The 13,532-nt window shown below is 47.4% G+C and overlaps 1 protein-coding gene across 2 annotated transcripts in view; it reads left to right on the forward strand.

The window, feature by feature from the left end:
- Ripor2 (RHO family interacting cell polarization regulator 2) overlaps positions 1-13,532 on the forward strand; it is a 207,742-nt gene that overhangs the window by 165,123 nt on the left and 29,087 nt on the right. The window contains exons 9-14 of one of the 2 annotated variants that reach the window (XM_051169326.1): positions 2,279-2,322; positions 4,512-4,637; positions 4,889-5,037; positions 6,174-6,303; positions 7,025-7,150; positions 11,864-12,532. In XM_051169326.1, coding sequence (XP_051025283.1) covers positions 2,279-2,322; positions 4,512-4,637; positions 4,889-5,037; positions 6,174-6,303; positions 7,025-7,150; positions 11,864-12,532 — 1,244 coding nt within the window. The remainder of the gene's footprint in view (positions 1-2,278; positions 2,323-4,511; positions 4,638-4,888; positions 5,038-6,173; positions 6,304-7,024; positions 7,151-11,863; positions 12,533-13,532) is intronic. The other variant, XM_051169321.1, reaches the window with a different exon arrangement.

Below are 13,532 nucleotides of genomic sequence, written 5' to 3' on the forward strand. Positions count from 1 at the left end.
GTTACCCGCAAGCTGATGATTTGTAGACCTTCAAAGGGTAAATCAGGATTTTAGGATGAGCACATGAGCCTTCGGATTCATAAAAGCCAGCCAGTGAGTGATGCTTTCTTTCAGATGTATTTTTGTGGGGATGGAAAAAAAAAAAAAAAAAAAAAAAAAAAAAAAAAAAAAGCCTAACTGCTCCAGAGCTATTCATGAAAATAGCTTCCTCCAATCCTGCTTTTATTACAGTGGGTCGTCCTAAGTGGCTCATTAGCTCCTAATTATTAGTGAGAGCTGGTCCTAGATGGATGGGCTCGCCAGCTAAAAGGCATGTCAAGCTGGTGAGCTGCTGCCACCTACTGACAAGTGATGGTAAAAGTTGGGTCCGCTTTGAAGCTTCCTGGATTTACCTTATTCATAGCCATGTCCATAGGCCGACCGGAAACAGATTGGTTCATTCAAGATTCTCACAACCTATTAGTTGAGCCGTTCGTTGAAGGTAAAGCACACACTGTGACATCGTCTCTGTTATGCTTACATGAGTAAAATGCTGTTTGCTACAAACACAACCCAGGGCAGGGAAGACAGCATGAAGCAAGCACAGGGATCTGAGTCTGGGTCTGCAGAACCCACGTGAAAAGCTGAGCATAGTGTCATGTGACTTTAATCCCAGCTTGGTGGCAGGCGAAGGGGCAGGGGAGTTGAGACAGGGTGGTCAGCCCCTGTGCTTTCTGGCAGCCAATCTAACCGATCTCCAGGCTCAGTTAGAGGTCCTGTCTCAAAAAATAAGGTGGGTGAAGCAATTGAGGAAGGCAGTATCAGTATTGAACTCCGGCCTCCACAAGCACGGGCACATACATGGGCACACATGCATGCACTGGCATATACAAATACACGACAAACATCTCCCAAGATTCTCGGGTTATACATGAAAAACGTCTGTGCTAAAATTTTCACCGGAATTTTTGTCATAAAATTTTTTTCATGAAAAATAGTGCAAATAAATACTTTCACCCTCACACAGTCGGCTTTCGGTAACTATAGGAAGAAGGAAAAGTATGACCAAAGCCCAAGATTACAGCCATCTATTCTGACAAGCAGAGAGCTACACAGTAGGCCTGAAGTGGAGCAATCAGGGAGGGAAAGCCACCTTGTGCTGGCTGGTCCTGTCAACCTGACACAGGCTAAAGTCATCTGAGAGGAGGTCACCTCATTTGAGAAAATGAGCCAACCATGAAGCATTGTCTTAATTTGTGATTGACAGAGAAGGGCCCAGCCCACTGTGGGTGGGGCCATTCCTGAGCAGAAGGCCCAGACTCCTGCCAGGTTTGAATTCCTGTTCTGACTTCCCTTCAATGAAGAGCAGTGACCAGGAAGCTTAAGCCGAATAAACCCTTCCCTCCTGAGTTGCTTTGGTCATGGTATTTCATCACAACAATGATAACGCTGAGACATACCTCTTCTTTCGAGCCTATAGGCTGTTGGCAGTTGGTTGGTTGGTTGGATTTGGTCTGTTTTCTTATTTATTCATTTATATTTTTATGGTGTTCTGATTGCATGCCTGTCTGAGGGTGTTGGATCCTGGAGTGACAGACAACTATAAGCTGCCATGTGGGTACATGGGAATTGAACCCAGGACCTCTGGAAGAGCAGTCCGTGCTCCCAACCACTGAGCCATCTCTCCAGCTTTGTCTTTCTTAATCACCAGTTTGGGGGACATTATAGTCTCGCAATTTCATAATGGTAAACAGTGGCATCATTGTGCTGTATAAAAGGAATGAGAAAAAGAGGGATGAGTGTGCCACAGGCAAGTGATGGGCCTGGGGACAAGGACTCACAAGGGAGGAATTTAGTGTCCCAGATCTTGGGACAGAAAGAAAACCAAGAGGCCAGTTTATTTTCATGGGAATAGTTTAATCAGTGAAATAATAGATCCTTCTGGTTCTGCTGCCTGGTCCTGAAATCTGCCAAAGGTACACATAGTCCTAACCACCCAACGCCCTTCCCAGTCCTGAGAACCCTCCCACCACCACCACCACCACCACCACCACCACCCCCCACCACCCCCCCCACCACCCCCACCACCACCCCCCCCACCACCACCACCACAGAGAGTCCCTGCTGGCTTTGATGGGTGGAATCTAATCTCTCTACATCCCCCTGAACAGGCTCTTCTCCAAAGATGATCCCAAATCTGTGACCTGAATTTTCTCCAGTTTCTCGTGTTACTTGCGTTTTTAACCTCTAAAGAGAGGAAATGTGTTCTGTACCTCACAACCCAGTCTCTTGATTACAGGTCTGGCTGGCTTTGCCCGACTCTGTCCTGGAGACCAATATGAAGTGAGTAACATGTCAGTGTGCGTGTTGGCACTGAGCGCTTGAAGGGCAGGGGCTGGCATGGTTTTATTTGCTGTTGTTGCTGTTGCTGCTGCTGTTCTGGCACTAGGGACTGAAGCCAGGAACTTGTGCATACTAAGCATTGAGCTCCATCAATGTTTTACTTTTTCAGAAATGTGCGTGCGTGTGTGTGTGTGTGTGTGTGTGTGTGTGTGTGTGTGCTCGCGTGCGTGCATGTGTGTGTGTGTGTGTGCGTGTGCGTGTGTGTGTGCGCGCGCGCCTGTATAGGATGTGCACAGGAGTGCAGGTGCCTACAGAGACCCAAAGCTTGCATTTCAAGCAGTTGTGAGCCTGATGTGGGTGCTGGAAACTGAACTCAGGTCCTCTGAAAGAGTAGTATGTGTTCTTAATGGCTGGGCCATTTCTCCACCCCTGCTGTTTATTTTTGAAACAGCCGTTCAGAAAGCTGTTCAGGCTAACCTTGAACTGGGGCTCCTCCTGCCTCAGCCAGGAGGTCAGGCATGCACCACCAGGCCTGGCTCCAGTTGTTATTATTTCTGCTTTTAACGTTTTGAGCCAGTGAGAGAGTTTGGAGGGTAACGTGAAGTCTCCCACATATGGAACATGACTGTTCCACGTGCCCCATCAGTACCATGCTGATGCTGCTCGGCTCACTAACAACCAGGGCCCTTCATCCCTACGTTCTTCTCCCAATGCTGAAAGGACAGTCTTTCACATAAGCTCAACATAATTCCTAACACCTACAAATTGGGCATTGCCTCTTCAACAAATGCCATCTGATAGAATAGACTAATACTCACCCAAGTGACCTCCCAGCTGTCCACTGGAGCAATTTTTCTTTCTGATCCAAAATCTAAGATCATGACTGAGCCAAAGTCTTATGACTGAAAATTAGTAATACCTACCAGGCATGTCCAACTCACAACTGAATATAAATTTGGCCTGACACAAAAAATGTAAACTTCACACATTAGAGGATAAACTTTGTGTGTGTGAAAATATTTGGTAACTCAATTGCACAGTTGTTAAGTATGACCTTTGTGTGTGACAAGTCATCTGATCATGTCCAAAAGTTGGACATGGCCGGCACCTGATTATAGAGTTTTCTTTATTGAAAAAAAATGTACTTATAACCAGCATGAAGGGATTGTTATTGAGACAGCCTAAGCCACATAGTAAGGCCCTGTCTCAAAAAAACAAAACAACCAAAACCCTCCTAAAATAAAAAGGCCTTTTGTCTTTCCCTTCTTCCAAAGAGAATGCGCATGACAATTTCATCATCTCTTTGCAAAGGCTCTCGGGTCACTCTCGCCAACTGCCCCCTCTGCCCAGCGTGGAAAGTCTCAGCCCTTCCCGGTTTCACCAGGGAGAACTCTTTATTTCTCTCTCCTCTAGCTACAAGTAGACTTGGAGATTGTGTTTTGCTCTCTAAAGGAGCCAGGGTTAGCAGATCGCAAGTTCTGATGGCTGATACATTGATGCAGGGTAAATGGCCAGTTGGGCATGTGTGGACAGTCTGACAGCACTATGACCTCCTTTTAAAATATCTATGTAGGTTTATTTATTCTTAGTGTATGTGTGTGAGTGCTTGCCTGCATGCATGGCTGTATGCTGTGTGCCTGCAGAGGCCAGAAGAGGGTGTTGGATACTCTGGTACTGGAATTAAAGTAGCTATAAACCATGATGTGGGTGCTGCAAACCAAACCTCAGTCCTCTGCAAGAGCAGCAAACGCTGTTAGATGCTGAGGCAAATCCCCAGCTCCTGCTGTGGTCTCCTACTAAAGACATTCCCACAGCCTCAGCTAGCGAAGCAGAATGCACCTCTTGACTAAGCCAGATGTACAAACAATGTCCCTTTAATATTAGCCCTCAGGAATCAGAGGCTGGTAGAGCCCTGTGAGTTGGAGGCCAGCCTGATCTACGTAGTTGAGTTCCAGGTTAGCCAGGGTTACATAGTGAGACCCTGTTTCAAGGAAACAAATTAATTGATTATTGATTTATTATCCTTCTGAGCTCCATGGAGAGCCCAGACTGGTGGGTAAGGGAGGGAACGAAGGCCAGGTGGCTGTTTCCTGGCTCTTGGACCTTGGCAACGGGGGTGGAGGGGGGGGTGGGAAGAGGTGGAGTCTGAGTCTGGTGAACCATGGGGCTGCCTGATGTCTTCACCCCAGATTTTCATGAAGTATGGCCGGCAGAGGTGGAAACTGAAGGGCAAAATAGAAGTGAACGGCAAACAGAGCTGGGATGGCGAAGAAACACTCTTCCTGCCCCTCATAGTTGGCCTCATTTCCATCAAGGTACAGTGGTGTCTCTCTTAGTATCCCTGGGCGGGGGCCCTCAGTCCCATAGGCTTCTCTCTGGGCAAAGCCTCTCCTAGGTGAGCTGCTCTCAAAGGCACGAGACAAAGTAACTGTAACAAAGTAACATTCTTGTAAAAGAAAAAAAAAAAACTGTCACATGTATTTCCGAAATAAGGAATCAATTAACTAAGAGAAAAAAAATGAAGATAAGACTTTTGCTCCTTTTCTTCTCTCATCTTCTCAACCAGGTCACGGAACTCAAAGGGCTAGCAACTCACATCCTGGTAGGCAGCGTGACCTGCGAGACCAAAGAGCTGTTTGCAGCCCGCCCCCAGGTGGTGGCCGTTGACATCAATGACCTTGGGACCATCAAACTGAACCTGGAAATCACCTGGTAGTAAGTTGCTTTTCCCAAGTTTGTCGCAGAAAGGCCAAGTGCTGATGGCTGAAGCTGTCCAGGGCCAGCCAGTCCATGCCTCACAGTATCTCATGAAAGTGTGGCCACACCCAAACTGCAGCACCACCGTCTTTTACGCTCACCAGGCGGAACGTCTGCCTAACTCTCCTCTTCCCCTGCCTCCTTTTTTGTCATAACCTGGTGTGGTGGCACACGTCCGAGACCCCAGCATGCAGGAGGTAGTAGCAGGTGGTTTAGAAGTTCAAGGTTAACCTCAGCTTCATAGCTAATTCTGGGCCAGCCTGAGCCATATAAGACCTGTCTCAAAAAGTCAAGTAAAGTAAGGCCTTTGGAGATGGCTGTATGCATGGCCAGTACTTGCCACTCAAGAGTGAGGAACTGAGTTTACTTAAAAAACCCATGTAAGGCCAGGCTCAGTAGCCTATGTCTGTAATCCCAGCACTCCTACAGTGAGGCAGGAGAATTGCAGAAAGCTCATGAGCCAGCTGGCCTGCTATACAGAGCAGCCAACAAGAAACACTCTCAGAAATTTCAAGAAGAGGACTCACACTTAATGTTGTTCTCTGGTCCCACACACACAGTTTTTTTTTTTTTAAAGGGATTTTAAAGAAATGTATTCTTTTTCAAAGTCACCTGTTGAGAAAGAGAATAGCTCTTTACCTTGTGAGTAAATGTGTCACGCGGATATTTGGGTCAGAGGCCTCCTTTACAAATCAAAGGCGGTTGTGGAAACAGCCAAGACCCTGCTGTCCTGTCATGGAAACAGTGTTGATGCCCAATGCCTGGCTGTTCTGTGCTCCCAGTCTGTGGCCGTTGGTGAACAACACCTCAAAGGCAAGGTCACTGCTCCCTGCTGGGTGGTGGGATGTCACTGGCCAACAACCAGTACAGCTGAAGCCACTGAAGGAAAGTCTGCTAGTCACTTGTCTGCCCAGACAAATCTCAGAGCAGTCTTTATAGGTTTCCCCAACATCCTGATACATGTGAGCAGCCAACCCACTCACGTTTCTAACACCCATGGGCAAGCTGACACATCCACGCTCAAAGCTTCTCTGAGCTGCCCCGACAGGTGATTTTTACTGGATCTGCTGACCTGAGAACCTATTGTTTTACAGTCCCTTTGACGTGGAGGACACAACCCCGTCGTCAGGACCTGGGAACAAGACAGCTGCCCTCCAGCGGAGGATGTCCATGTACAGCCAGGGCACCCCAGAAACTCCTACCTTCAAAGACCACCCCTTCTTCGTAAGTTCAGTGTGATTCCTGGCATAGCGATGATAAGGCTGGGGAGCTCTGGGAGACTCTGAAGTGTGTACCGTCCGCATCAGAGACTTTGAATAATAGGGAGATGGCACCTCAGTTAAAGTGCTGGCTATGCAAGCACAAGGACTAGAATTTTGACCCCCAAAACACACAGAAGTGCTGCATGGGTGTGCTGGCCCACCTGTAATTCCAGCCTGGAAAGGCCGAGATGGGAGTCTCTAGAGCAGGCGAGCTTGTGAAACTAGCCATATCACAAAGCTCCGGATTTGATGGAGGACCTGCCTCAGTAAGCAAGGTGGGGAAACAACCAAGAAAGACTCCTGTTATCAACCTTGGGACTCCTCACCTGTGCATCTAAGCACGCACACACATCTGCACATGCGTGCCCAGCACACTCATAAACACACGGGAAGAAGAAATGTTCCTAGAGGTCACCCCCGTTGTGCGGTGACTAAGGAAGCCATGTCCTGAGACACAATGGGCCCTCTGAATCCAGGGCTGGCTTCCTCTGCCTGTCTCTACCTCACTCTACCTTTGGCTAGGAAATGGCATGTAGGTTTTCGAAGCATTCTTTGACATGAATCTTTTCAAGTGTGTTTGAATGGCGCCTGCTTGACGTCATCAAGCCCTGCTAACTACCAAGGGAAACCCTGTTAACCTGCTTCTTTCCACTAACCTCCCCATCTCGCCCTGCCTTCTGAAGAGGTGGTTGCGGCTGTCTGTCTTGAGTGCCTTGCGAGACACTTTCTTTGCCACGTTGCACCACAACCACTCTGTCGGTGACCTGCCTTCCCTCAGCCTGAACCCCAAGGCCCTGCTAGAATTCTATGTGAGTGTGGGCCGCCTGTAGTGATGTGCATGCAGCCCAGCATGACTCTCCTGTCTCACCTGTCTTGCTTGCTGGGTGATGGTAACTGTCCTGTCCTTGGGGTGGGGAGCATGGTCTTGCATGCAACTCTGTTGCCCTCCTTTTCCAACAATTCCTGGTTTTATGCTGTGGTTTGTTTGTTTGTTTTTTTCCCTCCATGGTAACAAGATTTTCACTTTTAAAAACAAACAATAGAATTGGGACTGGGGATGTAACTCAGTTGGTACATCCAGCCTTAAGGCCTGGATTCTACACTCAACATCACACGAACCAGATGTGATGGTACACCTATGATCCCAGCACCCAGAAAGTAGAGTCAAGGGGGTCAGAAGTTCAAGGTCACCCTCCACTGCATGGTCAGTTGCAGGGGCTGAGTTCCTATGTGGAAAAGGAAAGAAAAGAAAAAGAAAGAAATTATTTCAGGAGGTAGCTGGTTTACTTCCAAAAGCCAGCACTCAGGGACTCAGGGGAATTTGAGGTGACTTCGCCATAGCTGCTTCTATTTAACTGTCTGTCTTATTTGTTCATTCCACCCTGCACTAATAAAAGAACCTTTGGAATTCATAGAAATTTAATAGCTAGCCTATTTTTATGAATTACATGTTATGCTTAAGAGAATACATGGCCAAGCACATATACATATGAGACATGCTCTGCTCTTCATCGGAAGAATAAATGTCACCTTTAATTATCCTGAGAGGAAATTAAAAGACTTCTGGATAATATAATAACAATAACAACGACAATAATTATATCAACAATAATTCCTTGAGCTAAAAATAAAGGTGAAAAGGACAATGTAAATGTTCATGGAGTTTCTGAGGAAAATAGGAAGAATGTATGGGAAATGTGTAAAAATAAAAATAATACCAAAAACCACTAGTCTGACACACTTGTACAAGGAGCTATGGACGTGATGGGCATTCACGCTCATGCAATGTGCCTTGGAAGGCTACAGGAGTCTTGAAGCTACTTACCACTGTGACACAATACCTGGCAAGAATCACCTTAAGGCAGGAAGAGTTGCTGTGTTTCAGGGACATGGTGGAGCAGGCATGGTGGCAGGCCTAAGATGTAGCCAGTCGCATTGTGTTAGCAGTCAAGAAGCAGGGATGAACACTGGTACTCAACCCACCTCCTCCCTTTCTTCAGTCTGAGTCCCTGTCCCATGGCTCTGCCCACCTCAGTTAACCCTTCCTGGGAACACTCTCACAGGCATGCCCAAAGGTAGGTCTCCACTATGATCCTCATTTTCTCAAGTTGACCATGAACACCGGCTCTCCTGGGAAAGTTGGTAGAACTTGCACAGCATGACGTAAGCGAGATTAGAAAACACTGGATCACTTCCTGTACACTTTAGAAAATGCAGCCATTTTCATTTGTTCACAGCCCACCACGCCAGACCCATTGCTCCCTCTCCACTCTGTCCCTCGGTGTCTTCCACGGCTTTTCAAATGTCCCACATTCTTTTAAGAACTCATATATGTCTCTGCCCCCTGTCCTCTGTGTCACCAGTCTCCATGGCTGGGTTCTAGAGCCATCTTTTTCGTTGCTAGGGCATTGATCTCTTGACATATTTCCCAATGCATCTTTTCTCAGCCAAAGTAAAATCAAATCTAGTCAAGAGCTAAGAGGAATCTTATGTCTGTGTCTGTGAAGACTCTGATACCTGGAGTCTTCATCCCTCCATCCCGGTGCACCAAGAACTGTGATTGGTGCCATAACAGTCAAACTGTTTTGAGATTAAGAGGGATGAGCAATCTTGGGAAGCAAGGGGGTAGTCTTGCAATTACACATTTTAGTGAATTTTCTCCCAAACAGTGTGGGTAGTTTGCAAGGTCATCAGGTAGCCAGGTAGATATGAGCACATAGCTCCTTTGGAAAGTTTGGCTATCTGCAAATCCTCCTGATAGTTTTAGAGACATGCAGCCATACTACCCACTTTGATCTCCTTCCTGTGGTGTGTCTGTTGGTAAGTGTGTGTCCTTCATAGACCATAAGTCCATGTGAGCACAGCATCTGAACTTAGTACAGCTCAGTATTTACCACTTATGTAAGTGCAAAGCACCCCTGGCCACCCAGCCCTCTGCCAGCAGTCTACCCCTGATGCAACCAAGGAGTTACACACAGGAGTTCAGGTGAGACTGCACAGAATTGTTGGCTGTTGGAGAACATGACCTCCAGTAAAGGGTCCAAGTGCTTTTCAGAGAAGGCCCAGCAGTTGGGACTCTGATCCTTCACCCATCAGTTCCTCCAGACTTTCCCTCTTATCTTTACTTAGGGGTGTAAGTGTGTAAGAGATTGTGAAGTCAGGGGAAGAACTCAGGCAGAGTGGAGGAAGATGTGCACAGAAGCCTGCTGCCTCCGAGGGCTCAGAGAAGGACACCCTCTGTCCTGCTTGCTTCCGCTCACTTGCTGTCACTGTTCACTGGGACCACTCCTAGCACGACTGTGAAAATTCTTAACTCTATATACAACCGAAACAGGCATTCGCTTAATGCTTACCAAGTACAGCTATCCTTGAGTGTCTCCAGGGGACTGATGCCAGGACCCAATCAGATGCCCAAATCCACAGAGGCTTAAGCCTCTTGCATCAAATGGCATAGTGATTGAATAGACCCTATGTACACACCCTACCCTCTACCCCTGTATTTCAGATTATCTCCTTATGAGTTAACTATGATTCCTAATACAGTGTAACTGATGCCGGGGGGGGGGGGGGGGGGGGGGCGCACAGTTGTTCTGTTGTAGTGGATAGCGGCAAGGAGAAGTGTGTAGATGTTCCCAGTATTTCCCATGTGTGGTTGGTCGGCTCTGCATGTTTAGAATCGATGGATACAGAGAAATGGCTGGTCTTTAGAAGCCCAATCTGGAGAGTCAACGAGGTGGCTCAGTGGGTAAAAGTGCTTGCAGCACACACTTGACACTCTTAGCTCACTCACTGGTGTCTCTTAACCTCCACGCGTACACCTTGGCAAACACACGCACACCAATACCACACCAATAATTAATAAGCAATTTTTCAGTCTCACTTGAGGGCTCGGAAGGTGCCTTAGTGGATGTAGCAGCTGGCGTGCAAACATGAGAGACTGGGTTTGGACAGCCAGAGCTCACAGAAAGCTGCGTGCGGTGCTGCATACGTTTGCAATCCCAACGCTTCTGTGGTGAGATGGACGGTGACACAGGGGAATTGTGAGAAGCTCACAGGCCAGCTACCCGGCTATACGCAATGGCGAAGCAGAAGCTGTCTCAGACACAGGAAAAGATGAGGACTAAGCACAGAAGGTTGACCTCTGACCTCCACCTCCCAGGCTCATGCTCATATGTAATACACACACAAAATAAAATAAAACAAAATTTAAATTTTCAACCTGGAATATAAAGAGGAGGGAAGCAATTTCTAAGAGGCTAATTTCAGATACCTGGAGAGCTTTTTCTATAGGCAAAGTACGTACCTATGAACACAGCCTGACGCAAAACCGTAAATCTAGTTAAGACATTATGAGATTTTTCTTTCTTGCAATTTTTTTTAAAAACTCAGTTGTAGAGTTCTTGACAAGAATTTTGTGAACTTTGTAAATGATGGTGTCATCTCAAGGTGTCAAAAGTTTGGATACACCAGCCTGAGGGAAAACTGGGCAACAGACGATGCTCACTTTGAACTTGCTCTGCTCAAGACAGCAGGCCAGTTGCTTGATTGTCTGGAAATCCCTTCCTGTGTGATCGTCAAACCCAGGCCTCACACATGCTAGGCAGATGCCCAGCCCATTGAGTGGCTGCCCTGGCTCAGTTGCCTGGTGCTGTCTGAGCTCTCTCTTCAGAGCCGCCTGGAGCACAAAGGGAACCTGAGGCAGGGCTTGCTAGACAGAGAATTGTTTCCAGACACTCCAAGAGCCTGGGGCTTTGCCTTCTGGGAGACAGATGCTCCACCCATAAGTCTCCTTCTTTTTGTTTCTATAGAAGCTAAACAAATGTGTTTCAAGAGTTTGGAATTTGTCGGTAGATATTTTTCAAAAGATAATTGTTGAGAACTAAAACAGAACAAATATCTCATCTTTGGAGCAAAAGAATATGGCATTGCAAGGCCTTTTAAGACACGCACGCATGCGTGCACATGCTCACACGCACACACGCGCACACACGCGCACGAGAGAGAGAAAGAGAGAGAGAGAGAGAGGGAGGGAGGGAGGCGTGGTAGTGGGAGGGAGGGGGCGGGCGGGCAGCGGGCATAGTAGTACAGGTCTTTAGTCCTAGCACTCGCCAGGCAGAGGCAGGTAGATCTCTGTGAGTTTGAGGCCAGCCTGGTTTACAAAGTGAGTCCAGAATAGCCACGAGTACACAGGTTACAGAGAGAAATAAGCAACATCCCCGACTCACCCTCTACATGCATGTGAAAACTGTCAAACCTAAGAACAGCACCATGAACTTTTACCTAGATCCAACAATGAACTTTCACCTAGACCCACGAATGGAAACAGTTGCTAATGCCTTGTTTTCCTTTGCGTGGGCACGCGCGCGCGCACACACACACACACACACACACACACACACACACACACACACACACACACACTAAATGGCTAACATCGAAATGTTTCTTTCATCTTGTTTGCCTTCCTTGTTGTCTGGAGATGAGTCATACCAAACGTGGTCGTGTCGTATCTTTCTCCACAGTCCAATCTGCCAGATGACATCTTTGAAAGTGGAAAGGCAAGAGAGGAGAAAAGGCCATTGTCCCTCAGCTTCAGTGACCTGCAGGATGGAGACTGTGCCTTCACCTCCAGCTCAGCCACCTCTCCCTCCAGCTCACACTCAGCTCATCCGGAGATTACCATCACCCCTGCCGAGCTCACCAACGGCAGCCTGTCCTCACAGAATGAGGGCACAGAGGACAACAGCTCAACATCTTCCAGGAATTCCTTGGGTGAGGAGCATGAGCCTAAGTCCTACCCGAAGAGTGATGCAGCAGAGCCCAGGAAGCCTGGCATGGCTGCACGCTCCGGTGCTGAGAGCCTGTTTATGGAGAACAGTGTGGCCGAGGCTCTCCTACAGGCATCAGATGAGGCCTCTGAGCTCAAGCCTGTGGAGCTGGACACTTTTGAGGGAAACATCACAAAGCAGCTGGTGAAGAGGCTCACCTCAGCAGAGGGTCCCATCACCTCCGAGAAGCTTTTCTTTGAAGGCTCTGTTGGTAGCGAATCTGAGGCTGGCCGGTCCTTTCTCGATGGAAGCCTGGAAGACGCCTTCAATGGACTCTTCCTTGCATTAGACCCACACAAGGAGCAATACAAAGAGTTCCGGGATCTGAACCAAGAAGTCACACACTTGGATGATGTTCTCAAGGTAAGTACCTTTCTGAAAAATATGATTCATTTTGGGGGAAAAATGCATCCTGAACCAACATTATATTTAAGATAACCAATCTTCTCCTGTCACAGAACCAATGTGCAACTGCTACATAAGTGGAGGTGATTTCTTTGTAATTTCACTTATTCCTGTCAATTGTTATTCTCCTGACAACAAATGAGCTTAGCCAAATTGGTTGGGAATTGGTTTATCGGGTCTAGGAATAGGGAGATGGCTCAATGACCCAGTGGCCTGGACCTGGTCGTTCTTTGGTGATACTTGCCTGAGAGGAGGGACCTGGGGATGAGAAAATAAAGAAGATAGGAAGCTTTGGCATCAAGAGGTCTTGCACAAGTTATGTCTTACACCAAGCAGGCCTGTTAAGAAATACAGCATCTAATATACAGTTTTCAGTGGAAAAAAAAAAAAAGCAATAGGCTCAGCAGAAAATTATAATACAATGAGACAAAGTCAGCCAGAAGCAAATAAAGCAATGTTGCTAAAGGAAACACAGGATATCTCAAGTGTGCCACGTGGTGTTGGGACGGATAACCATCACCCCTTAGTGGGGGAGCGTTGGGTTCTCAGGATCCGAAGCCACAGCTTCCAGAAGGCCCAGGGACCAGGCCATTACTGGCCTTGCCAAGCGTATTCCTGGTTTTAGTCAAGGAACTATATCCCTGCATGGAGGGCCTCAGAGAAAGCCTGGGCCCCAACAGTGAAGAGTTTATTATGAAAGCAAGAGGACCTGAGTTTGATCCCCAAAACATGCATAGAAAAAAGCCAAGCATGGCTTGAAATCCCAGCAACCCCAGAAGAAGGACACTGCAGTTTGCCAGCCATAGAGTCTAGTCTACTCAGTGAGTTCCATGCTAGACAGAGACCCTGACTCAAAACAAGACGGCACCTCAAAGGTTGATCTCTGTCCTACATATGTACCCACACCCACATGTGCATGCACACCCTCATGCATGTGTGCATGCACATCCCCCACTAT

The sequence above is a fragment of the Acomys russatus genome, chromosome 3 (genome assembly GCF_903995435.1).
Source record: "Acomys russatus chromosome 3, mAcoRus1.1, whole genome shotgun sequence".
NCBI lineage: Eukaryota > Metazoa > Chordata > Mammalia > Rodentia > Muridae > Acomys > Acomys russatus.